The 27,735-nt window shown below is 42.9% G+C and overlaps 1 protein-coding gene across 1 annotated transcript in view; it reads right to left on the reverse strand.

The window, feature by feature from the left end:
• Positions 1-27,735, reverse strand: part of clasp1a (cytoplasmic linker associated protein 1a) — a 90,684-nt gene that overhangs the window by 4,538 nt on the left and 58,411 nt on the right. Inside the window, exons 30-44 of the mRNA XM_086122943.1 lie at positions 27,668-27,670; positions 27,400-27,563; positions 27,227-27,305; positions 25,209-25,352; positions 20,209-20,304; positions 18,480-18,629; positions 13,530-13,636; positions 12,251-12,376; positions 9,636-9,783; positions 8,216-8,462; positions 6,376-6,417; positions 5,022-5,212; positions 4,100-4,228; positions 2,439-2,645; positions 602-718 (exon numbers count right to left, since the gene is read on the reverse strand). Of these exons, the coding sequence (XP_085979069.1) occupies positions 602-718; positions 2,439-2,645; positions 4,100-4,228; positions 5,022-5,212; positions 6,376-6,417; positions 8,216-8,462; positions 9,636-9,783; positions 12,251-12,376; positions 13,530-13,636; positions 18,480-18,629; positions 20,209-20,304; positions 25,209-25,352; positions 27,227-27,305; positions 27,400-27,563; positions 27,668-27,670 (1,950 nt within the window). The remainder of the gene's footprint in view (positions 1-601; positions 719-2,438; positions 2,646-4,099; positions 4,229-5,021; positions 5,213-6,375; positions 6,418-8,215; positions 8,463-9,635; positions 9,784-12,250; positions 12,377-13,529; positions 13,637-18,479; positions 18,630-20,208; positions 20,305-25,208; positions 25,353-27,226; positions 27,306-27,399; positions 27,564-27,667; positions 27,671-27,735) is intronic.

The raw sequence follows: 27,735 nt of genomic DNA on the forward strand, positions 1-27,735 counted from the left end.
AGAAATTTCATGAATAGTTTCAGACACAGCACTAACGTTGCATTGCTTGGTATAAAATGGCTATAAAACGGACCTTTGTAGACCAAGGCTCTTCACAAGAAAAGAAAAGCTTCAATGCTTGAAGACAGGAAAAAAGTAATAAAGATGAAAGATGGAGGAAGCAAAAAAGTAAAAGAGGTGCAAGAAATTGATGGAAGTGAAAGTGAATGCCGATTTTAAATTTTGCAATTTCTTTCCCTTTTTTTCTTTCTACGCTGGCTATATGAAGTGTCAAATACGTGTATGCTCATACTTATGCGCTATTGGAATAAAAATTAAAAGTACACATATACGTTTTTTGTGTGTGTTTGTGTGTAAGGCTGAGATAAAATTTCCTATTGTGAAAAGTCCCCTGTTGTGAAATATTTCTGGCTCCAAACATGATTTCTTTGTAGAGGAGTTCTACTGTATCATGCATTACTGCATTTTGTAAAACAAGTTGATAGTGATGGTATTGAGAGGTGGATTAGGTCACTTAAGTGGGGACTGATGAAGGCCCAGGTCCGAAATGCACGACCCACCACTGACGTCCACGTAAACAGTCTCTGGTAGTGGTCAGTACCTTGCTGCCAGTGAGCTGTGCCAAGTGGGGTTTGAGCTCCTCTCCAATTACGGAGTATATAGCCACCAGACAGAAGACGCTGGCCTTGCGAACGCTGCTTTCTGTGTTGTCGTAGCCCTGCAATGAGACATAGGTATCAGGCAGTAGCGCCACGCCGTACAAATACATTACAAACAAGGACAACTAAGAATGTGTGAAGTTACGGAAGATATACAAACATTTCTAGGGGAAAAATAATTCCTTCAGTCAAAATATTGTATGCCTCTCTGCTGTGCTCAAAATACTTGGAGCTTGCATCAAGACAGCTACCGTATTTTCCGTACTATAAGGCACACTTAAAAGCATTCAAATTTCTCAAAAGCCGACAGTGCACCTTATCATGATGCACCTTATACTGTATATGGATCAATATTCAGATTTCTTGGATGTAGTATTTTAAATTTTCTGAAAAGCACTTTGTTACAGCTGCATCGGTTGTGAAAGCTGCATTGTGTTGGATTGAATTCCTTGAGCATAGCTCCATCTAGTGGATATATACCGCAACCGCAGCCACTATTGGAGCTTCTATTCTATGCACCTTATAATGCGGTGTGCTGTATGTATGAAAACAGTTTTAAAAGATAGGCCATTCACATACTCCAAAGTGCCTTACAGTGCAGAAAACATGGTACACAAAATAGGACAAACAAAAAAATCGTAACAGACATTTTCTTAACTATGCATATTTCAGATTTTTTAAAAGCGTTTATACACTTCAACATCATCATTAGCCTTTCAAACTTCATTTAAAAAAAAACCACCAAATAAATTAGGTAATTTGGAGCTGTCAATACTGGAATGCTTTGTAGGTGTTTGAAAATATGTTTTGTTTTGTTTTTTTGCTTGCATCATTTTCCAAATGGTTCTGCAAGATTAGCAAAACTCTGAGAGGCCAATGCTGAGTTCTTTGCTGAGTAAATGCCATTTTCAAACCGCATTTCCTGGTAAATATGTGACTCAAGGTGTGACAGTAAACCCTTTCTTTCTATGTGCCCTTCAAACAGAAGTTGCCATCACTTGATGTGTGGCCCGTCAAAGACAATTGTTTTCAGCACAAGTGAGAAAATTCACCCACTGGTCAATGCTGGTGGCGTTATGTGACCACGTAAGCTTCTCTTTTGATAGACCATTGGCATCTGGCAAAAAACTTAAGGGGTGTTCACACGGCCACATTTGCTCCGGTCCTGCGCCGGGACTACCCCAGTAGAGCGTTCACACGTGCAAAGTTACACCGGTGTAGCCCCTGAAAACAGCTTACTCCGGAGCAAATTTTTAAACCACCTCCCTGAGGTGGGTTAAATTTGCTCCGGAGCAAATGCTCGTTTGCGGGGAGAGTAGCCTCGCTACGCGTGAGAAGAGTTGATTACGTACGGCTAGAATCCGTTGCTTTTGTGCTCTGTTGTACTTCCGTCATCTGTTTGTCTAATAACGACACAAGACATGATGGCTGGCAATAACAGTAGAATGGCAACTGGCCATAACAGTAGCAAGCGGCATCTTGCCTCTTGGGTTATACCATCTCAACTAGAACGGGGGGATAGTCCCCAAACATCATCTTTCCTTTTGTAGGAGACTGGACTGTCACCGGGGCTAACACGCTCAGCGGCTTTGTACGTGTGAACGCTCCACAAAATTTGCTGCGGTGCAAAATATATCGCAACAAAATACATCGGTGCAGCACCGGAGCAAATGTATGCCCTGTGAACACCCCTTTATACACACGACAACAAGACAGGAAACAGCTGACTAAGATGGGCACTTCGATGCAAAAAATATATATACTGTATATATCTCAAACCTGCAAGAGTCCTGGGATGATGTCCACCAGCAACTGTATTAGAGAGTCCTTAGCAATGCGCTCAATGACTTTGGTTTCCATCTTGATGGCAGCCAGGTTGATTGGGTAATCCGCTGTCTGTACTATTGGGCACAGCACCTTGACACATTGTTCGGGATGGATGGATCCAGCCAGTGTTGACGCGGCTTCTTCAGCTGCACGCACCACCTGAAAATCACATTTTAAAAAAACTGTAAAAGAAAGACGTCATCTTTGTTTGCATATTACGTACAATCCACTTGATGGTATTTTTGGTCACTTGAGGGGGGACCTGAGATTAGTTCCGTTCCCATGGCATGGTCATGAATCGCCTCACTATGCAAGTGTTTTAATGCATTTTCTTTTCAAAACGAGGCCATTGTAAAAATACCGAGACGTACAGTTTGCGCGGCTGCTCAGTTGAAGATCCAAGCATGGCTAACCAAATGGGTGATGTGGCCCAATGCTAGTCACTCAACGTTTGAGCATCAAGGTACATACACACATATGTACTGTACATGTATAGATGACAGGGCTGAAGCGCATCCTAAAAGGTCAATTTTGACTGGGCCATCGGGGTAGATTTAAATTAGAATGAAAATAAATTATAACTGTTCATGTGTCATGTGTCATGCACAGCATGTTTGCACAGAGAACTGAGAGGAAAGACATTTCATCTGTGCTGCATGTCATACATAAAGCATAGATGACCTTCACCTTGACCTTGATGTTCTGTGTGTTTGTTTGCGTTTCAGCTCCAGCAGGCACACTTGTTCCATGTTTCCAATGAAGCCTAGCTTAGTATTTGAGGACTGCCAAATTGCCAAGGCTTTTGTCGGATTATTGACCTTGCTTGTGCTCAAAGTGTTGTTTTCTAGACTTCTCGATACTATTCATAGTTGCTTTCGATTTGTTCATAGATCCTTGTTGGTATGTATTTTCGTTATTTTATTATTGCTCTTGATCCCTGTTTTCATGTAATTGGACTCTTGGTATTTTGATTGTATATTCTCAGTGTTCCCATTGAACCTTGTATTTTGCAAGCGCTTTTTGTTTATGCATTGTTTTGGCTGGGCGGCCCGGTGGTCGACTGGTTAGTGCGTCGGCCTCACAGTGCACAGGTGCAAGGTTTGATTCCGGGACCGGCCTTCCTGTGTGGAGTTTGCATGTTCTCCCCGTGCCTGCGTGGTTTTTCCCTGGGTACTCCGGTTTCCCCCCCACATTCCAAAAACATGAATGGCAGGATAATGGAACACTCGAAATTGTCCTGAGGTGTGAGTGTGAATGGTTGTTTGTCAAAGTATGCCCTGCAATTGGTTGCAATCGGTTCAGGGTGTCCCACGCCTACTGCCCGAAGACAGCTGGGATAGGCTCCAGCACATCCACGACCCTCGTGAAGATTAACGGATTAGAAAATGAATGCACGGATGGATGGATGTTTTGTCTCTTTGTGTGTTGGATTATTTTTTTCTATGGTGTTTTTTTTTCTTTTTAATTGTAAATAAATATAAACAGAGACTAACGTTCTATGTAATTGAGGTTTGGCTAAACATTTCAAATGTGTTGCTACTTTCCTAAGAGATGTACAAAGAAAGGTTAGAGCTAATCATATTTCATGACACATTCTGTGTGGGGCAATGTACCTCTTTGTGAGAATCTTTGTGGGCCTCGAGGGTCTTCATGATGGTTAGCTCCGCGTAGTTCTTGAAACGGGCTGGTTGATTCTTTAATATTTCTTTCAGCACGCGCAGTGCCAAGGCTCGGATAGTATGCTAGCAGAAACAGAAAATAGAAATATTCACCTTCTTTAAATATCAAAAGAACAGTCTCTAAAAAACAATAGTTTTTTAGCGTTCAGTTCGATACTTTACTGATCCCAAAGGTAATTCTGAAAGCTTGGCTTAAGAGTGTTGCAAAACCATTGCTCAAAGCCACTGATGAAGGACAAGACAGCTCAATTGAAATCATGATCTTATTGCAAATGGATGTACTGAATATCGTAACATATTTCTAACTTTCATTATTTTCAATGTTCATGTGGTTTCAGAGATGCACATGATCACATCTGAAACCATTTATGAGTTGTTTGTCTTTTTTTTTTTCATTGCATTGCTGTTTTCACTTTTTTCCCCATTCAAATTCAACATGTAAAAAGGAAAAGTTTCAATAAGTCATTGTTACCAATTCCCTGGAGAATATAGTCTCAGGAGCACAGACAATATCTTCTCCTTAATTCTTATCCTGTGTGTCAGAGTATTCCTAAACCTCTTAGAAGTCCTCTTCTTCACATCAAACATTTGTAATGATTACGAGAACTAGGGAAGATGCTTTATATTTTATTTTAATGAGTAGATCGACTCAATTGTGTCATGAGGAGTTAAGACTGCTTTATTTAACCCTTTCAGGCATAGCGGTTACTACAGTGGACAGCGGATCATGTTATCAGGTCACAGGTCACATGAAAGGGTCAAATTCGGACCCTCGAGGTGCACGACTCAAGGGAGGATAATTGCTGCTAAGTGACCTCAAAATGGCGTCATAAGAATAAAACATTAGGTTACTCACATCTTTATCGCTGAGTGTCTCCAGCAGGAGGAGAAGGATCGTTTTAAAATGTTCATCCCACACAGCCAGGCTGTCTTCTCTCGTGATCTTCAGAAGCTCCACCAGGGCACCTTTACGTTCCTCAGAGCGCTCATTGTGATTGGACAACTCCTTAAGCAGGTCGGCAACCATGTCAGAGTTGTCCTGACCAACTGACACCACGAGAGAATGACAGCAAAACAAAATGTTATCGTAAGAGTTGTACCTTAAAATAGAATAACAGATCATCTAGTATTAGGGGTGTCAAAATGATCATGTTAATAATGAGTTAAGCAATTGATGATAAATGCATGTCCCTTATTTGAAAAGCCATGTCCTTGGGAGATTCCAATCTGGATGCATCAGACACTTCAACATATGACTTACTCTCAGTAATGCATTGCACTGCACTGCAAACAACATACAATATGTTTAAACAGGAGAACAGTGAGAAGAGTCATTTAGACTGTGAAGCACCGCCACCTTTTCATTGTTTTGAGAGGGGAATGCGCGAAGTTTGCATCTAGCACTGAGCTAAGTTGCGACCGCTATCAAAGGGGTCTGCGTGGACACTCCCAGATCCCTTTGAAAGCCAAGAACTCAGCATCTGCCCATCTCGTCACTTTGAGTGACTCCAAGTCACTTGCTCTTTAGAAGAAGATTGCTCATGTAACATCAACGATTTTCATCGTTTTGTGGACAGCTGTGTCACTCATGACAATGTGCATTTGGGTAAAACTTAACAAAATAAAGACATACGACAATGCGGAAAGGCATTCCTACCACAATTTTGCAATATTAAAGATAATAATAATAATATTGCTTCGTATTCTAATTAAACTACTCTTAATTTGAAAAGAAAACTGTACTCTAATTGTCACCATGATGAAACGCTAATGCCAATAAGTGGAAGAAAAATTACATCATCACAAATCTGACTCACTACTTTGAACATTTTCGTAAGATACAACAATATTTGTGTGAGGTAAACACAATAATCCACTTTTATGTTAATTGGAACAGCTATAAAACATGCAATTAATGATTCCATCCATTTCTTTGACTTGACGATTATACTGAAGGTGCACCCCCCCATGATTTTGAGGCGTCTCCTGGAGGCTGCAGTTCTCATAGCGTTTGCCTGTATTGTCTGACAGGAGAGCCACCTCTGACCATAAGTAAAGTGAAGACAATGGTCATAATCTCACAAGCAGAGAGAACAAAGGAAGGGATGGCAGTTAAGGAAGACGAGCAAGTGCAAACTCAGGCAAAAAGCGAAAGGAATGAAGACAGTTTAGTCATCTAGCTGTGAGTCAGACAGCGACGGAATCTTTACCAGAGAGCATCATCGTGTTTTCACCACTTTCTTTACGTCGGCCTAAAGGGGAGAGCAGTGAAGGAGACATGAAGGTGGAGGATGGGAAACAGATTCTGATGGCAACAAACACAAATGTTTGATTGTGTGTGACAACAAAGGAGCAGTAGTAAATGCTATTCCACATTTGTCTCAAATTGAGGCAGAGGTGGTACCATTCTGATGATAACACATGCATACGCCATTTTCCCACCTCACTTTGGCTCAAACAAAGAGAAATATTTGCATGCTTTTAATTGTTGCTTTTCCCGAAGAACTGAATTCATATTCATGCCTCTTGAGAAGGCTTTGTGTGTCCCACTGTTCCTACGAGCCAAGTTGCCAGGAGCTTTATGGCAAGGTGAGGCCAGGCAAGGCAGCTTTATTTATATTGTGCATTTCAATGTGCTTCACGTCGTTAAAAGTACGACGACTCTTGAATATCCATTGTTGAGGTGGTCAAGCGGATCCTGTGGTTGTAAGGTGGTGAATGCCTGTCGCGGCAATACTCCCCGAACCCGTTGCTTCTACATGGCTCAGAGGAAATTTTAGTTCTCCATCCGGCATCTTAGGAGAGGGACCCCGGGTGCTACCAAGACTGTGTGAAGTAGGGATGGGGTGCTGCTGACCTCGACTCGGAATGTTGTGGGTCGAAGGGGAAAATACTTCAGACCTTTCAGTTCCACTGACATGTCTTGTCGAAGCCGTGTCTGGGGTTGGGTCGCACCTTGGTGGCGGGGCATCTCAAGGGTGGATGAGATCTGTCTAGTGGTCTAAACAGCCCTGGATGTTGTGGGGCTGACTTGGTGACTATGCAACACTGCATGTACATCAAGGAAAGTGTGCCTCCTTGCTAAGGTCTATTTAAGGGTTCTGAGGAGGACCATCAGGAACTCTCAGATTCAGGAGCAGCAGTGTGGTTTTCCTTCTGGAGGTAGACCAGCTCCACACCCTGAGCAGAAGGTGAATGGGAGTTCACCCAACGAGCCAGTGCTTCATGAACTAATGTTTTTTTTATACATAACTTAATTACATTATAATGTTTAAAATGATGGATGGATAGATGGATGAATTTTGTTACTGGACATTTAGTGGCTGCAACTAGAATCCCACTCAATGGAACGCAGATCCTAATTAAGGATGAACTGTTCATGAAGAGGGTTTGCATGTCCGTTTCTAATTATTCAGGGGGCTGCAATGTTCCTTTATGATAAAAATAATAATTGAATCTGCAAAGCTTGGGGTAGCCTAAAACTGTTGCGCAGTACTTTATCTCTGGTGGTTCTTAACCTGGGTTCAATCGAACCCGAGGGTTTAAGACACACACGACTCAAGATGTCAATTAGTTATGACACGCCCGCTTGGCCATCGCTGGCTGTAGATGAACACATTACATTGCTTGTCGTTTCAGTGCTGCAGGAAATTAAGTTCGCTCAGTAGTCACCGTGTGACTGTCGTGATAGTACGTCATACAATTTAAAAAAAACTAAACTTATGCCATGTAATTGTATTTACTTTTTTATGTTTTTCATAAATGTATTTTTTTAAAATGTCTTTAATTTGTCAAAAATCATTTTTATTTTTCACTAATGAAGGGTTCGGTGAATGTGCATATGAACTGGTTGGGTTCGGTACCTCTAACAAGGTTAAGAACCACTGTACCTGACAATATGATACGCTATATATATATATATATATATACATATATATATATATATATACATATACACACACACATATGTATATATATATGTATATGTATATATATATATATATATATATATATATATATATATATATAAAAACTATAAAATGAACTCACAGTCACGAAATTGCTCCACATCATCATCAAAAACAGCCTCCTTAAGGGCACTCTTGTCATAGGTACAGATTGTTTCTCCGTGACCGTAAGGAGCAAATTCCCGACTTCGTGGCCCGGAGAAGGAGCGCGGTGATGGCGTATTGAGCAGTGAAGTTTTATTGTCCAAAGCAGTTCGACCCCCTTCCGGTACATCCAAGCCCAAGCGAGCGTCAGAAGCAGGCATTGATGCCACTCCGTCTCTCCCAGCCTATAAAAGCATCACACGAGGAGTGAAGACAAGAGAGCATGTTAAAATGTTATGCATCAATTCATTCTTCATTAGACATTTCAGTAAACCCAACTTGCGTATACTGTACTGCTTACGTATCGTAGAAGTTGCTACCAACTTCTGGACCTGCCTGGGAAACATGACCACTCATACAAACCATCCATCTTAAGGGGCGTGAGCATTGAAGCGCACACGACACGAAGAACCGGAGCAAACTGTGTAAGGGCCTCAATGTGCATGAAAATCAAACCGTCAATCTTTCACCAACATCATACATCGAGGGAAGGTACTTTTTGGCATTCATTGTATCGCAAAGAATAAATTAACCTTCAACCTTATCTGAAAACATCCCACACCACCCCATTACTTAAATGCCGATATATTAAAAAACACATGCAAAAATGTAAGGAAAAATAAATGCAAAAGAAAAAAAAAGTAGGCGGCCCGGTAGTCCAGTGGTTAGCACGTCGGCTTCACAGTGCAGAGGTACCGGGTTCGATTCCAGCTACGGCCTCCCTGTGTGGAGTTTGCATGTTCTCCCCGGGCCTGCGTGGGTTTTCTCCGGGTGCTCCGGTTTCCTCCCACATTCCAAAAACATGCATGGCAGGCTGATTGGATGCTCTAAATTGTCCCTAGGTGTGAGTGTGGGCGTGTATGGTTGTTCGTCTCTGTGTGCCCTGCGATTGGCTGGCAACTGATTCAGGGTGTCCCCCGCCTACTGCCCGGAGACGGCTGGGATAGGCTCCGGCACCCCCCGCGACCCTAGTGAGGATCAAGCGGTTCGGAAAATGGATGGATGAATGGAAAAAAAGTATTTTAAAACCCGAAGTTCTTTTCAAATACCTTGTAATGGAGAATGTGAAAATCTTCATACAACGTTATGCAAAATGATTTGTGAAAAGTGTCATTAAAGCCACTGAAAGGGTGCCAGTCTTTTGATGGTTAACAACCAGTGATTAAAAAGGTATGAGTGGACATCGTCTTTCATGAGTTAAATCATTGCAATGACTATGAAGAAAAAAAAAAACATTCTGAAGTGCATACAAATGCAAACAATTAGAATTGGAGTAACCGTGCTACAGCTGTTGTTTTTATTCCGATTAACAAAAAACAATGAAAGATTATTTTCCTGTTCCAAATATTATCACTCACTGCATCATCTCGCTTGCCGTCTCGTCTGATTGACTCATTGAGGTCCTCCTGGCTCCGGTAGCTAAAGCTTTGGATGGCTTCAGTCACACCACGGAGTGAGCTGTAAATGTCCTCTGAGTTCATGTTCTCAGTGTCATACTCCATCACGCTAATGCAAAATCAGACAAAAAAAAAGGATTAAAATGACAGGTAATCTGTTGATGTTTTCTCGTCAAACAAATAATTATATTAACCCTTTCGGGGACAGCAGTTACTTCAGTGGATAGTGTATCATATTGTCAGGTTACAGGTTATCATTATTGGTGCATGAAAGGGTTAAAGCTTGAAATTGTTAGTTTTCCAAAAGTGAGGTGGGTTAGTCCTGGTATATAGAGGGGCCTGATTTACAAAAGGTTTGCCAACGTAAAAACAAGCGCAGACTTGAGCATTACACGCAAACGCACGTGGGAGCTGATATACAGCCCAAGAGCAACCGGGATTGCCGACCTGTATACATTTAGCCGGGTCTTTGGAAAGACTGGACTGAACACTAAATAATTTTTATGTGTGCTTTATTCCCGACTGAACAAGAAAAATTTGTACAGCATTAAGATGAAAGACTGAGATGTAACTGAATTTTAAAAGAGTTCGAAAAAGGATCTAAGAGATCAAAGAAAATTATCTAACAGATTAAAGCCGATCACATCATAATAAACAGCAGCAGTGGCTTGCTTGATAGGGAAAGGGAAATAAAAATACATTATTTCCAAACCACAACATTCTATGAAACTTAAAAGTGCAGACGCTCTATACCCAGATGTCCCATCTGGTCATGGACGATTCTGAGAACTTTGTCTTTGAGACAGGCGGGTAGTAACAACTGGTAGCATTCTCCCATGTGAACATCGTTAATCACTCGGTACAAGAGTCCGTCTCTCTCTCTGAGACGGGGCCACTGTTTTAGCAGCGCGCGCACTGGTTTTGAAAGGCCCATTCTTTCTTGATAAGATGGTTTTCTCTGATGGCTCCAAAAGCCTCGCACCACTTTGAGAGTCGGGTCAGCAGCCTGAAATCGTTGAAGTACTTCCTATGAATATCCAGGCAGTGTGGGGGTATTACCTTGAACAGCTTCATCATGTACTGTCTCAATGGCCTCTGACGCCTAAAGCTGCCTGATCATACGGAGCTCAACTTCTGCCGAAACTAACTCTGGTTCTAAAACCGTCCCTGTTTTCAGTGAGCTGCGAATTGCTACACTACCATCAAACTCTGCATCTTCACTGTTCGGTTCTGGCTCATCATTCACCGGTTGACGAGAAAGGGCATCAGCTACAGTATTACATCTGCCAGGACGATACTTTAAGATAAGATAAGAAAACCTTTATTAGTCTCGCAATGGAGAAATTCCCAATTCACAGCAGCAAAGTTATGAAAGGAAGAAGTAGAACAACAAAATATAGGAGCTGTTGCTAGCTGAGCCACCCAGCGCTGTTGAGTTGCTCCTAATTCGGGAGTCTGGACGTGACACAGAGGGTTATTATCTGTGATGACCGTAAACTTGGACCCAAGTAGGTAACTACTAAACTTTTCAGTAACTGCCCACTTCAGTGCTAGGAGTTCAAGCTTCATACTGCTATAGTTCTGATCATTCTTCTCAGCACCCCTAAGTCTGCAACTTGCAAAAGCTATCACCTTCTAATGACCCGCTTGTTTTTATCAAGCGTGCTCTTAAAGTGACAGTGCTACATTTGTTAAACCGGGCAGCCTTCACTACAAAAGTCTAAGTATGTTTCACCTGGTTACATACAAATTTGACTTGATGATGAATTCAGCACGCATAATTTGATTGAGGAAAAATGAGACAAATTTCACTGGCTGTTTTTATGTCTTCAAATAAGTGTGTCTGAAAGGCAGGTGCAAACTAGCGACACGGTGTGTAATTATAATGAGGAAGCGTAATGACAAGGAAAGGCGAGGTGGGGAATGCCGCTATTCCTCTTGTCTAAACATTTTTGAAAAGCCAGAAACAAACATAAAAAAAATAAATTTTTTGCAATGCAATTTTGGAGCTTTTCAACGATTTAAGGGCTGACTTGTAGCCACTAATAAGAAGTCGTGCCTTTTCAACAATGACAAAATGTCTTTTAATATCACTTCAGCACCTGATAAAAATGATCACAATCATTGACAGGCTTCTCAGAGCTGATCATTTGAACCAGGTGTGTTAGAAAAGGCAGACATCTAAAAGCGGCTTTTGGGACTTGACTTGGGACTTATCCATTGTTAGTTTTGGGGGGGGGGGGGGGGTTTAAACATATTTTGACAACAGCGCCTGTAATCTGTTACAGCTGGTGAATTCGGTGCCTGCGATTTGGAATCGGAATTAATTCATGCACGGCTCTACAACCAACAATGTGCGCAATCTGACAGGCAAACTCGTTATTTAGCATCCGCTATTTGGGATCTTAGTAAATCAGGCCCATAGTCTATAATGCGTTTTCACACAGAAAAATTATCTACATAAATGATGTCATGTCTTTATGTCACATGTGATATACAATCAGCAAACTATTGAGATGCTAGATGACAGTGGATCTGGCTTCATCTCTTTTTCTCTCTCATCCCACCTAAATTACCTGGGTGAGTGTGCTCTGCGCAGGACCCTGAAAGAAGGGGCAGCAGAGGTGGAGTTAGGCGGAGGAAGAGGAGTAGGGGCAGGGGGTTGCTTTGACAGGCCATCGACACCCCAACCCCATAACCGACTGTTGCCACAGCGCGGTCAGGAGGCAAGGACGGACAGACGGCGGTGATAGAATGAAGGGTGGAATTAAACAACAGGAGGAGACCGCAAGACAAGACAAGGTGGGAGGATGGTGGTGTTAATAGGAGAAAGAGGGGGAAAAAAACAAGTGTGCAGAAAGAGAAAAGTCAAAAATGAACCAGTCTTGAGTTGTAAGGCTGAAGTTACACTTTAGATGAAAACATTACAGATAAAGTCAATCACATATTAAAAAAAAAAAAATCACTTTACAGTCTAACGACAATAATAAAAGCCAAGATGATATAGTATCATTATTGACTACTTGTCTTGAAAAGATATTTCAGTGCTTCATTTGAATGAGCCGCAAACTTGCTTCTTTCCACTGGTTTTATGCTCTACAGGTAACATCTTCATAGTGCATTTTGTTGAATGGGCAGAAATAAATGTAACGATTTTTGGGTCAGATGCTAAAATTTTAAGATTAAGATAGCCTTTATTTGTCCCACACTGGGGAAATTTACAGCAATTTTTGAAGCTATGAAAGCATAATGAATTGTTAGTTGACATCAACCTGAGGAGGGCACATGTAAATTAAGCCTAACTAACTATTTGAAAAATAAAACATACAACATTTTGATGTTTATCAATTAGGGATATTTTTTCAATTGACATCAGAATTGATCAACACAAGAGATGTTCATTTATTTTAATCTATTTTGACCTTGCCACCATAATTGATGAATATAAAATTTATTATCATCCGGCACCCTGCTCTTCGAAGGACTGAGGAAATGGGAGACTTTTTGACCTTGTCAAGACAAAAATGATGTCTTGACATAGCTGGAGGCCTAGAGTTATGCCAAAGAATTGCTCCACATTATTGAAAGAGGGAAATCCAGTACTGAAAATATTGTACTTTTTTTCAGTTTACATTTACTATCAATCAGTGAACAGCTAAAGGGAGGCTTTGCCCGAATTGGACGAAACACAGTTGAAAAGGGATGTGGTTCAAACCACTTGAACCAACTCACTCATTAAAATACTCACTCTCAGGACTTCAGTTATGAAACTCAACACATTAAAGCTGCATTCACGTGACTACTTCCAAGCCCTAGAACATGGGGTATGCTGCAGCAGATGGTTAGTGACGGTACCTTGGAGACATTCCTCCATGTGAGCAGTTGGTTGGAGAGGTCAGTGGGCTCGTCCGACTTGGCGTGTGGCGAGGTGGCATGCAACCAATGGTGTTACTTGGAGACCCCTGAAAGACAGTGCCAAAAAAAGAATTGAGTTCCTGTTTAAAATTTTTTTTTTTGTTATCAACTTAAAACTGATAAAACTGTCATTTTGTCATTTGTGTGTGTGTGTGTGTGTGCGAGAGAGAGAGTTGGTTATGTGTGGTGGCAACTCAAAATATATACAGCAGAGATTAAATTGAATTTCCTTTGAGGGATTAAAATAAATACTGCCAATTTTTGGCCCAGCTACTGAAGGACATTGTGAAAATGCGCTCTGTATTGAATAAATTACAGCTCAGTTTGATGTTCCGAATGACCCTGTTATGTGAGTTCCTTATTATTATTCCTATGTACTCGTAACGATCTTGGTATTTCGATTTCAAAATGCTCTCAATAATGCAGTGGAGTTTGAAGGTATCCAACTTGGCCGGCATAGTGTACAGACGCTCCCCGACTTACGAACATCCGAGTTACGAACAACGGTACATACGAACATTTTTACGGGTATGTCGAAAAAGAAAAGAAAAAGTTAGATTTTGTATTGCGCGCCTTTTTCCGAGTACAGGTACTGTAGTGCTTCTTTCCACCGCTAATACCGACGTGAGGCGCTGTGAGAGCTCGCCCAGCATCCACCCCGAATCCGGCTTCCTCTGCCCAGTTGTTAAATATCTCGTGCATCCATTATTCAATATGGTTGGTGAAAAGCGAAAGGCTTCTAGTGAGGGTGGAAGTGTAAAGAAGAGGCAAGCCATTTCATTTCAAATGAAAGTGGCAATAATAAAGAAGCTTGATGCGGGTGAGAAAATGGTGAGCGTTGCACGTGCATACAACATGAATCGTTCGACCATCAGTACCATTTATAAACAGAATATACTCGTCAACCCTCACTTCTTCTCCTGGACCCTCAACTTCTTCCTTCATTGATGTTACGGAGGAGGAAGTAACTCTTGAAGCCCATTCCAGCGATGACGAAGACCCTCTTGTCCCATCCATCCATCTTCTACCGCTTATCCGGGGCCGGGTCGCGGGGGCAACAGCTTTAGCAGGGAAGCCCAGACTTCCCTCTCCCTAGCTACTTCTTCCAGCTCTCCCCGGGGGATCCCGAGGCGTTCCCAGGCCAGCTGGGTGACATAGTCACTCCAGCGTGTCCTGGGTCTTCCCCGGGGTCTCCTCCCGGTGGGACATGCCCGGAACACCTCACCAGGGAGGCGTTCAGGAGGCATCCGAATCAGATGCCCAAGCCACCTCATCTGGCTCCTCTCGATGTGGAGGAGAAGCGGCTCGACTCTGAGCCCCTCCCGGATGACCGAGCTTCTCACCTTATCTCTAAGGGAGAGCCCGGACACCCTGCGGAGAAAACTCATTTCGGCCGCTTGTATCCGGGATCTCGTTCTTTCGGTCACGACCCATAGCTCGTGACCATAGATGAGGGTTGGAACGTAGATCGACCGGTAAATTGAGAGCTTCGCCCTTTGGCTCAGCTCCTTCTTCACCACGACAGACCGATACAACGTCCGCATCACAGCAGACGCTGCACCGATCCGCCTGTCGATCTCTCGCTCCCTCCTGCCCTCACTCGTGAACAAGACCCCAAGATACTTAAACTCCTCCACTTGGGGCAAGATCTCTCCCCCGACCCGGAGGGGGCACTCCACCCTTTTCCGACTGAGGACCATGGTTTCAGATTTGGAGGTGCTGATTTTCATCCCAACCGCTTCACACTCAGCTGCGAAACGCTCCAGTGAGAGTTGGAGAGCCCCGTTTGAAGGAGCCAACAGCACCACATCATCTGCAAAAAGCAGGGATGCAATACTGAGGCCACCAAAACGGACGCCCTCAACGCTTCGGCTGCGCCTAGAAATTCTGTCCATAAAGATTATGAAGAGAATCGGCGACAAAGGGCAGCCTTGGCGGAGTCCTACCCTCACTGGAAACGATTCCGACTTACTGCCGGCAATGCGAACCAAACTCTGACATCGGTGGTATAGTGACCGAATAGCCCGTATCAGGGGGTTCGGTACCCCATACCCACGAAGCACCCCCCACAGAACTCCCCGAGGGACACGGTCAAACGCCTTCTCCAAGTCCACAAAACACATGTAGACTGGTTGGGCGAATTCCCACATACCCTCGAGGACCCTGCTAAGGGTGTAGAGCTGGTCCACTGTTCCACGGCCGGGACGAAAACCACACTGCTCCTCCTCAATCTGAGGTTCGACTTCCTGACGGACCCTCCTCTCCAGCACCCCTGAATAGACCTTACCAGGGAGGCTGAGGAGTGTGATCCCTCTGTAGTTGGAACACACCCTCCGGTCCCCCCTTTTAAAAAGAGGGACTACCACCCCGGTCTGCCAATCCAGAGGCACTCTCCCCGTTGACCACGCGATGTTGCAGAGGCGTGTCAACCAGGACAGCCCCACAACATCCAGAGCCTTGAGGAACTCCGGGCGGATCTCATCCACCCCTGGGGCCCTGCCACCGAGGAGCTTTTTAACCACATCGGTGACTTCAACCACAGAGATAGGAGAGCCCACCTCAGGGTCCTCAGACTCTGCTTCCTCCAAGGAAGACGTGTTGGTGGAGTTGAGGAGGTCTTCGAAGTACTCTGCCCACCGGTTCACAACGTCCCGAGTCGAAGTCAGCAGCGCCCCATCCCCACTGTACACAGTGTTAGTGGTGCACTGCTTCCCCCTCCTGAGACGTCGGATGGTGGACCAGAATTTCCTCGAAGCCGTCCGGAAGTCGGCTTCCATGGCCTCACCGAACTCTTCCCACGCTCGGGTTTTTGCCTCGGCGACCACCGAAGCTGCGTTCCGCTTGGCCAGTCGATACCCGTCAGCTGCCTCTGGGGTCCCACAGGCCATAAAGGCTCGATAGGACTCCTTCTTCAGCTTGACGGCATCCCTTACTGCTGGTGTCCACCAGCGAGTACGGGGGTTGCCGCCACGACAGGCACCAACCACCTTACGGCCACAACTCAGATTGGCCGCCTCAACAATAGAGGCACGGAACATGGTCCACTCGGGCTCAATGTCCCCCGCCTCCCCCGGAACATGGGAAAAGCTCTGTCGGAGGTGGGAGTTGAAACTCCTTCTGACAGGGGATTCCGCCAGACGCTCCCAACAAACCCTCACAATACGTTTGGGTCTGCCAGGACGGACCGGCATCTTCCCCCACCATCGGAGCCTACTCACCACCAGGTGGTGATCAGTTGACAGCTCCGCCCCTCTCTTCACCCGAGTGTCCAGAACATGCGGCCGCAAATCCGATGATACAACTACAAAGTCGATCATCGAACTGCGGCCTAGGGTGTCCTGGTGCCAAGTGCACATATGGACACCCTTATGTTTGAACAAGGTGTTCGTTATGGACAATCCGTGACGAGCACAGAAGTCCAATAACAAAACGCCACTCGAGTTCTAATCGGGGGGGCCGTTCCTCCCAATCACGCCCCTCCAGGTCTCACTGTCATTGCCCACGTGAGCAGAACAAGGGAGTCCCCAGCAGGAGTACTCTCCAGCACACCCTCCAAGGACTCCAAAAAGGGTGGGTATGCTGAGCTGCTGTTTGGTGCATATGCACAAACAACAGTCAGGACCCGTCCACCCACCCGAAGGCGGAGGGAGGCAACCCTTTCGTCTACCGGTGTGAACCCCAATGTACAGGCACTGAGCCGGGGGGCAATGAGTATGCCCACACCTGCTCTGCGCCTCTCACCGTGAGCAACTCCAGAGTGGAAGAGAGTCCAACCCCTCTCGAGAGAACTGGTACCAGAACCCAGGCTGTGTGTGGAGGCAAGTCCGACTATATCCAGTCGGAACTTCTCTGCCTCACACACCAGCTCGGGCTCCTTCCCTGCCAGAGAGGTGACATTCCATGTCCCAAGAGCTAGCTTCTGCAGCCGAGGATCGGACCGCCAGGGTCCCTGCCTTTGGCTGCCGCCCAGCTCACATTGCACCTGACCCCTTTGGCCCCTCTCATGGGTGGTGAGCCCATGGGAAAGGGGACCCACGTTGCCTCTTCGGGCTGTGCCCGGCCGGGCCCCATGGGTGTAGGCCCGGCCACCAGGCGCTTGCCAACGAGCCCCACCTCCAGGCCTGGCTCCAGAGGGGGGCCCCGGTGACCCGCGTCCGGGCAAGGGAAACTTAGATCCATTTATTGTAATCATCATCAGGGGTCTTTGAGCCGTGCTTTGTCTGGCCCCTCACCTAGAACCTGTTTGCCATGGGTGACCCTGCCAGGGGCATAAAGCCCCAGACAACTTCGCTCCTAGGATCATCGGGACACACAAACCCCTCCACCACGGTAAGGTGACGACTCACGGAGGGGATGTTTCACCTTTATGTCTCAGAAATTCTGAGGAAAAAAACGCCATATAAAACGAATAAAAAATATGAGGGTCAGAGCGCAAGAAAACATTTTGGATAAGGTCACGTCACTAGTTTGGCAATATTCAGGAGATTTGAAGTCGTTCATCTGTGTTTTATCATGCCGGTTTGATATTTCTATTCATATGAATGACTGGACTTGGCGGCAAGACTAGCTTCATGTCACACATGTTCTGACAACCTCAAATTTATTCTAGTGTCTATTCTTACAGAATAGTTAGACTATTATGTATAGATTTTGAAATAATTTGTTGCATATTTATTTGCATGCTTGATGTGAAGAGATAATCATTTCATTGTTGACAAAACAGTTATACATGTTGCCTAAATAATGTATTTCATCTCTATATTGACCAACGTGTTTATTTGGCTTTTTCATGGTTGTGGTGACTTGAAGGTTAATATTCACATGGAACTTATTTTTCCAAACTCTGGCATTTTTCCCCAAGTTCACATTTCAAGTGTTCACTCAACTCACCACACTGCTACTTGTATTGCTGGAGTTCTTCAGGTGGTTGTGCAATAATTTGGTGGCGCCATCCTGGAACGTCTTCGGCAGAGCTCCCAGCAGCATCGTAAACTCTGGTGTGTTGAGCTCAAATAATGATATCAGCACCACCTGGGCTGCCTGAGGGCAGTAGGACACACGAAGAAGATGCAAATTCATTTCAGGATCCTGAGGTACCTTGATGACTCCAAAAAGCACTTTGACCAGGAACTGCTTGAAACAGAGGACTACAATTATTGCTAAAACTGATACATAACACACGTCAGGATTATGTAAAAGCTCATTTGAAAGCAACATCGTCAAGAAACTATTATCGTGTTGTCTGCAAAGAAAAATTGTTAAAGTGTAAAAGTGGATGTTGCAATTAGAAAGAAAAATAAAACTAAGTACCAACACGGTTTTATTGTTTAAATGTAATGTGCATCCATCCATCAATCCAAGACATCCATCCATCCATTTCGAATCCACTTTTTCCTAATAAGGCTCGCGGGCGAGCTGGAGCCCATCCCAGCTGTCTTCAAGCAGTAGGCAGGCTACAGCCTGAACTGGTTGCCAGCAAATCACAGGACACACATAGACAACCATACCTACCTAAGGACAATTTAGAGTGTTCCATTAACCTGTCACTCATGTTTTTGGGATGTGGGAGGAAACCGGAGTAACCGGAGAAAACCCACGCAGGCCCGCGGAGAACATGCAAACTCCACACAGTAAGGCCTGAACCGGAATCGAACCCTGTACCTCTGCACTGTGAGGCGGACGTGCGAACCAGCCGACCGCCGTGCCGCCCTTTTTTATTAATATTATTATTATATTTTAAATGTTCGGGGGATAGGCCCCAGCACGCCCGCGACCCCTATGAGGAGAAGCGGATGAGAAAAAGGATGGATAATAATAAATCCATGAAAAATATTTTGTTTTTTGTCTCCTTTCCGGGTTTTCCAGGCTTTTGCATGAGTGCTAATAATCTTGGGAAAGATTGTTTAAATGAGTAGGGCTAAGTCAATAGATTCACTGTGAAAAAAACACTCATATGCCTGGCCATCGCATCTCGGCACCATTGAAGAACGCAACACAGAGTTGGTTTTGTCTCTTCGGCAAATTAGCCACCTGGTGGATCATTTGATACCTCTCTGTCCAAGCAACTTAATACAATATCAACAACAAATCCATGACAATAATAACAACAAGAAATGAATGTGCTCTGCAAAATCATGTGCAGGAAGTCTTTCCGCAAGGCCACTGGAAACATTCATTTCAAAGTACCACCCTTGCAATAAAGCGTTCATGTTGGCTGAAATTACAGACAATACAACACAATGCAGACATGTAGATGAATAGCGTTGTTAGAGAGCAAGACAGGCAAAAAAGGTGCAGTTAGTCAAGTCCTACACTGGCATTCCCAAGCAACGTTGTGCAATAAATCTGACGACCTGCAAAATCAGTTTATAATCAAAAGCAAATCCTTTCTGGTATTATTCATATGCTGGTTGCATCAAAAAAACGTTTTGTGAGTTCAAAATTCACAAGGCACAGACTCAAACTCTCAGTACGTTATTAGAGCATACAGGCTGGAGCGCAATGGCAGAGGTAAAGAAGAGATGCCACTCGCAGTTTGGCGCAATCTTTCGAGTGTTCGTTAGGCAACGGGGCAGAGGCGAGGCACTGGATACTTGTCATGTGTTGAAGCTGGTTCTACCTGCTTACACCTCTCTTGCAGGTGGCTCTCACTGGACAGTAAGGCTGCAGTATTGATTCCGCCAGCTAGTTCCTCACTCACCCAGTAATGTAGGGTCTGGGGCACAGTGGCAAGGCAGAATGGGCATTACAGAAAGATAATCTTTCACCATATTTGGATGCATTATTGGACCTTTTTTTTTCTTCATTATTTCATGGGATAGAACAATACAGGATAAATCATTCCGTAGAGATGTTAAGAAACCGTTGACATTTTTAGAGGAATACAACTTTGCATAAAATTCCTTGACAAGTATTTTTACAGTCAGTGAGGGTGGAACGATTTAAAAAAAAAAAGTGGAGTAATTGTGATTGTCCCTCACACCATTAATTATGCGATTGAGATTTAATATGGAATTATGTTATCAGGGGCTACTTCTCTTATATTTGACATGATCAATGAATGCATTATTTTGGGAACTACAAATTGCTTTCATCCAAGAACTTAACATTCTTGGATTTCTTGCTCATATTTTCATGACAATATTTGTTTACCTGGTTCATTCAAATACATTTGACAATAAAGTTGTACTTGACTTGAACTGGCCTTTTATTTTATTTTTTTATTCATGTGCGTATTTATTAACATCATGAAAATTGTACATTTTTCTTAGTGCTGTGTGTTTTGTGCTTATTTATTGGCAAAATGTATGACTGTATTTTCCGGATGATGAGTCGCTCCGGAGTTTAGGTCGCACCAGCCATAAAATGAATAATAAGGAAGACAGTATAAATATAAATATAAAGAAAATATATAAGTCGCACTGGAGTATAAGTCGCATTTTGGGGGCAAATTTATTTGATAAAATCCAACACCAAGAACAGGCATGTCACCTTGAAAGGCAAGTTAAACTAAAAATAAAATAGAGAACAACAGACTGACTCAGTGTACGATATGCTAACATTACATGACGCATAAACAACAAACTGAGAATGTGCCTGGGATGTTCACGTAACATATTAACAGGGTTCCCACTCTTCCACTTTCTTTTTATTTATGGACCTTTTAATGACTTTTGAGGACCAATTTAGCAATTTTTAAGGACTTTTACTCCATTCGGCAGGGGATTCACAGTGGATTTAATGCCCGCTCAGCAAGAAACGGGCTGAACAGAAAGCCACATATCACTGAGCTGGTGTTCAAATCATTGCTGCCAAAGGAAGGGCACATCTTTATTTTTAGAGGCAATCACTTAACCCTTTATTTGACTTACTGTATGAGAAATTTTCACTTTGCTACCTGTATCACAGGTAGGAAAATGAAAAAAAAAAACCTTTTTAATTAACTCTCAAATAAAACACACAAAGAAAAATTTAAATTGAGAAAATATAAAACTTCAATTTATTTTCGAATAAACACAACTCTAAGAACAGAGCTAATGGTCATATGGGTCACCTGGACAGGGTTTAGAAAAATCTGGTTTCACTAACAGTAGTACTGATTGCCCATCTTAGCAGTATCCAGTATACCTGAACAGCTGAAATGCATGTCAGAAGTCTAAATCCCAAATGGTCCAACCCTATTATTTTCCCTCATATCACCTTCAATGATCAGACATGTTTTATAATGACAAATATGAAACTGATATGACAATTAGGGAATAGCAGACAGTGACTTAGTTTTCTCCTCAATCTCTTTTGCAAGTTCTTGGCGATCAATTTTCTTTTGTTTTGCTGTGTGCTATGACAAGTTTTACCTCTCACGGAGATGCCCATCTTGCACACTGGGCAGTAGGCCGATGTATAATCGCCAGCAATTTTTCCGACCCAAACACGGAACTCCGGCTTCTCCAGCCACGCCGCTTGAAAATAGTATTGTCCCGGAATATTTGTAGCGACGCCACTCGAGCGAAGCGCGCCTCAGCAGTCGAAAGTCTGCTGCTCTCTGCTGTGTGTGCGTCCGCGCGAACATGTACGCACGCGCACGTCTTTTGGTTTCAACCAAGCAACCGACGTCACAAATCAAATACGCTTTGATCTACGACAACAAAAAGCTAGTCTAGCCGAGACAACAGCTAAGTTTAGCTGACGCACACACAGCAGAGAGCAGCGGGCGATCGACTGCTGAGGTGCGCTTCGCTCGAGTGGCGTCGCTACATATTTGTCTGTCACTTGTTGAGATCGCTAAATTCGATGAATAGATTTTTCCAGAAAATACGGTAATTGTTTGCCGAGCCGGCAACCAAACTATCCATTCACTGCCCCAGGATGGCGTCAATCTATTTTTGTTTCCCGGAATGACCCGAAGTGATCACGTAATCATCGTCGGAACTAATCGGAGACGGCGGGAAAAGCAGAGCGGGTACCAGGTCCTGCATGTTCCGACAAAACTATGAATTGGAAGGGTGGGGAAAATGACATACACAAATGAAATGAACACCGCAGGTTAATTTTTATGGATTTTAGAAGATTTCCCTGAAAATTATGGAAATTAAGAACATAATTTTACAACTTTTTTATTGATTTTTATGAACTTTGAGGACCCGTATGAACCCTGATTAAGAGTTATTCGGATAAAAATAGCAGAAAGAACATGCTAACAATAACAAGTTTACCAAACCATCAGTGACACTCCAAATCACTAACTCCGCCAACTCCGTAAGTATAAGATGCCGCGCTTCCTCTTCTACGTCGCTTACATTAGACTTATCTTAGACAGATATGTATTTTCATGTCTTTTGTATTTTTTTGAGTAATGTCACAAAAACAATTTCAATGATCCAATATCATTTCCATTCACAAATTCTTTCTCATATTGCGAATGGCTGAAGTTTATCCGTTCTGAAGAATCAACAGCTGTATCTTTTCCTAGTCATTGTGCTTGTTAGATTGATCAGTTGAATGAAATGAAGCGAGCAGTTTTCGCCAGATTCAATATGCAAAATGGTGTCAACCATCTGTGACAATCACTCTAAATGGCTCTTAGTTCATCAGAAACACCAGGTGCTAATTCACTCAAATAAAATAGACAGAAAAAGGCATTACCTAGTAAATGAAGCTTAGCTTAGCGTTGCTATTTACTTAAGATTTGTTCCTGCTTCTATTATGAGTGGGTTGGGAAACGTTGGCATGTGTGCAATGCTTTGTACTTCAGGAAACGATGATTGTTGATGTTATGTTCAACAATGATTTATCTGCTCAATGTGCATAAAGGTTACTTGGCAACGTCTGTCAGTATGCGCAAGTGTCTGTTGCGACTCTAATATAGCTCATAGGCTTCACCTAGCCTTTAGCCACCCCGCTGATGTAATTCGCATTCTGACACGGGGGGGAAATGCTTATGTGTGTACAGCCTTTACAATTTGAAAATTGCATTCCACTACATCGCAATATTGGTTTGAATTCAATTTCAACCTGAATATTTTTGTTTGATGAACCTCAAAACAGACAATCAACAAGGTCATACCTCCCTTGTGGAATGATTTAAAATTTACAGGAGCGTAGCTGAAAGCACAATGGTTGCTGCTGCAGCTCAGGAAAATATTATACGCTTATACATATGTTCAAAGCACTGTGTTCTACGTTGTAGATCCTTTCTTTTGATTTGTGCCTTGTTTTCAAGATGGATCACTATCAACTTGTCGTCATTTTTAAATAAGTACATGACATTGCAAGGACTGTGACTTTTTTTTTGCTGCTGACAATGAGTTTGCTATTCAAAATGATTTTGCTTTTGTATTTCTCAGCAATCAAACGACATTTATAATTAAGTTGATTCAACTCATCTACGCCTTGACTGCACAGAAAGAAACGTGACATGAGGATATGTCCAGTACAATAATTATGTGACCCGCCTACAATTTTTTAAAAAAAATCACAAACACTATAGCCGCTGAGACGAGTCAATGATTGGTTATTTCCCAATATGTGGGTGTTTTGTGGCCACCACTGTCATTGTGTTGAGTCCGTTGAAATTCAGAAGGCCATCGATAGAATTATCACCGGACAAGGCAGCGCAACGGCTCTGGATCCCGCTGGAAAAAAATCTTTCCTTTGTTCCCCCCCTCCCCCCTATTCCTACCTCCATGGTGATGCTGCGCGAGCACAACCTCACGGGCACCCAGTGAGCCCTCTGAGGCAGACTGCCCAATGTATTTCAAGCGTGTGTGAAAGGTTAAATTAACAGAGCAATCCTCCATGAAATGTACCAATACCGAACACAGCTGAGTTCTGGTTCCAAAATGCTTAGGATTTTCTCCAAAGATAAAGTGAAACAATTCACTCTCGAAATTATGTGAGGCGAGGAGGAATAGTCGCCTATGAAAACAGCTGTTTGATGCATCGCGGTGGCTATTAGCTACTGTTTGCCAACCAGATACTGTATAAATTATTATTATTATTATTAAAAGAGCTATTTCGATGCAAAAGTGACCCTTTCTGTGTTGATTGTTGAATTTCTTTCTAGATTCAGCCTCAAAGTGCTGTAATTACAAGACATTGTTATTCATATCAAAGAAAGTCGATAGTGGTTAAAAGTGACATCAACTTTCACAACTGTACTTGTAAAACAATATTGAGATATTTAGAGCATGACGGTAATGTTGACTTGATGAACTTCAACTTTGAGTTGAAGCAAAGATTTTCCTCTAAGCTCACTTTTTTTCCAAAGCAGCTTTAAAACAAGCTTGAAACAGTTTTTCAAAGGCTATTGCATACAAACGACAAACCACATCGTGGTCAAATTTAAACCATGTCACAGACTCATTCTAAGCATAGTTTTGGCAGAGTAAATAATTTTAGTTGAGGAGTGGCCTTTTTACACTGGAAAAAACTGGGGCACGGACATTTACATGTGCAGGACCTACAAAAGTACAATCCTCTCAGAGGTTGTGTTGATTTTCTTAATTTCCTACAGCATCATCAAAATAAAGAGATTTATTACAAGCATATTTATGACTGTCATTAATTAATGCCATTTTAATTTTCATGTGAAATCATTTATAATATGGAAAGCAGCCTTACCTTCCTCACATCAGAGCTTTTGGGTTCAGTGGTCCACGTGATAATGCGTGACACAGCCAGGCGAGTCTCACTGGAGTTGATAAAGTCTGTTGGGTCCATTTGCTGTGCCAAAGACTCAATGTACTTCAAAATTGCTACCTTTACCTACAGGGTAATAACAACCATTTAACAATGGTGATCGATGAACTGCACCAGTCAAACACCACTGTTCTTAATGTAGTGATGGGAAAATGAAGCTTCACAATTGCTTCAAGAACCAGTTGTATTCTTTGACTCTTCTTGATGACAATGGTGGTCTATAGTGCAGCTCAGTTTATAGTCAGGAGGCTGCAGATAAGGCTCATGACAATTTCCTTGAAACATGTCTCTCTCTTTACAATGGTCACTGTCCACTCCAAAATTGCCAACAACATAATAAATATGTGAGATGGAAATGACGAACCAAAGGGATACAAAATGTTTGCAAAAAGAACAAAATAAACCAAGGAAGTTGAACAAAGATACAAGGTTTATAAAAACAAGCTCACGAATATCATCAGAGCAGGTAAGTAACTGTATTAAAAGAAAAGGCTATAAGGAATTTAGGATATCATAAGTATAATATAACGTGGATCACTGAAATTTATATTTCCAGAGTACTTAGAGGATGAGCATGGCCATAATTATATTAGTGACCCTGTTCATAGCTTCAATAATTTTTTTGTAAACGTTGGCCCGGGGTTGGCTGCTAAAATTTCAGAGCATCATACCATGCAACATGTGGATGTTGAACATAGTAATCCCCGGTCCATGTTCTTGACAGCAATGTGTGAACAAAAAATAATTGACATGGTCCATAAAAGCAAAAGCTCTACAGACTGCTATGATATAGCATCTCATTCATAAAAATTGTTCTTAATAAAATTTCAAAACCTACATCTTTAACCTGTCATACAAAACTGGCCGTGTTCCAAAGAAAATGAAAATACCGGTAGTTAAAATTATTCCGATACACAAAAATGATGAGAACAATTTCACTAATTAACCAAAGTTTTGTACTACCAGGAAGAGATTTTGTGTGTCTGTATGCGAGGTAAAACTGTGGAACAGTCTAGCCCTGCACCACAAGGAACACCAAAGCATCCAAAGCTCCAAAGTATCTTACAAACGTATGGTCTGGTCACAGTACAAGGATGACGGCGCTTAGCATGAACTGCTCAGTCACTGGCTCTTTTTTACCATTGTTAGAATGTGCTTGTTGTTTACCATGTTGGAATATATTATTTCGATTACAATTGTTGGTATGTATGGATAAAATAAGTTTTCTTCTTCCCACTCCTTTTTTAAGCAGCACATGTAGAGCAATTGCAAATTCTGACATGGAGATGTCTTTTCCCCTGTTTGTATAAATGAATAGGGTTGTTTGATTTCTCAGGAAAAAGAAAATTATGTTTGTGCTGGCCTGCTCAAAAACAAATTTAAAAAATCAATCACTCAAATAAACAAGTTTAATAAATAGCAAGTAGGCCTACTTTCATCCCAATGCTGAACCGAGAGTGCATCAAGATGAGTAAAAAAAATACAACTGGTTCATTAAGCGGGTGGCCCGGTAGTCCAGTGGTTAGCACGTCGGCTTCGCAGTGCGGAGGTACCGGGTCCAATTCCAGCTCCGGTCTCCCTGTGTGGAGTTTGCATGTTCTCCCTGGGCCTGCGTGGGTTTTCTCCGGGTACTCCGGTCTCCTCCCACATTCCAAAAACATGCATGGCAGGCTGATTGAACACTCTAAATTGTCCCTAGGTGTGAGTGGGTGCGTGGATGGTTGCTCGTCTCTGTGTGCCCTGCGATTGGCTGGCAACCGATTCAGGGCGTCCCCCGCCTGCTGCCCGAAGACGGCTGGGATAGGCTCCAGCACCCCCCGCGACCCTAGTGTGGATTAAGCGGTTCGGAAGATGAATGAATGAATGAATGAATGGTTCATTAAGAAAATTTGAAGCTCCATTTTCCCATCACTATCTTTCATGTTCTATTTCTACAATACCTTGAGGTTTGGTGTCTGTGTCTGATCAACAATGAATCTCATCAAAATATTGAACTGTTGGTCAAATGGGAAAGATTCCCTGAAAAAACAAACAAAAAATTACAACTTCAGTGAAATGTTGTGCCCTCTATTTAGAAGCTTATTATTGGGTCTGGCTTGTTAAACATGCAGACCTTGTGATGTCCAGGGCCTTTTGGACTTTGGCTTGGACTGAGCCAAGCAGGTCTGCCCCCATCTTCTTCAGCAATTGAGTGAGAAGGACAAACAGCCAGTCTTGCAAATCCTCTCGATGCACTGTGATAAAATCCACAAGAGTCTCGAGGAACATGCTGAAAACCTAAAGCCATACATAATGTTGAGCAATAAACAACATTATTCAATATTTTCACTACAATAGTCATATTCAGCTAAAGTTGTGTTAATGTGTTAGAACAAACTTACTCGCTGTTATGAATCCACAGCAAAGCAGGCCATGCAATAGAGACACAGTACACTATTTAGTTTCATGA

This window comes from Hippocampus guttulatus, chromosome 11, assembly GCF_054856545.1.
Source record: "Hippocampus guttulatus isolate MCC_2025c chromosome 11, RoL_Hgut_1.0, whole genome shotgun sequence".
In the NCBI taxonomy this organism is placed as follows: domain Eukaryota; kingdom Metazoa; phylum Chordata; class Actinopteri; order Syngnathiformes; family Syngnathidae; genus Hippocampus; species Hippocampus guttulatus.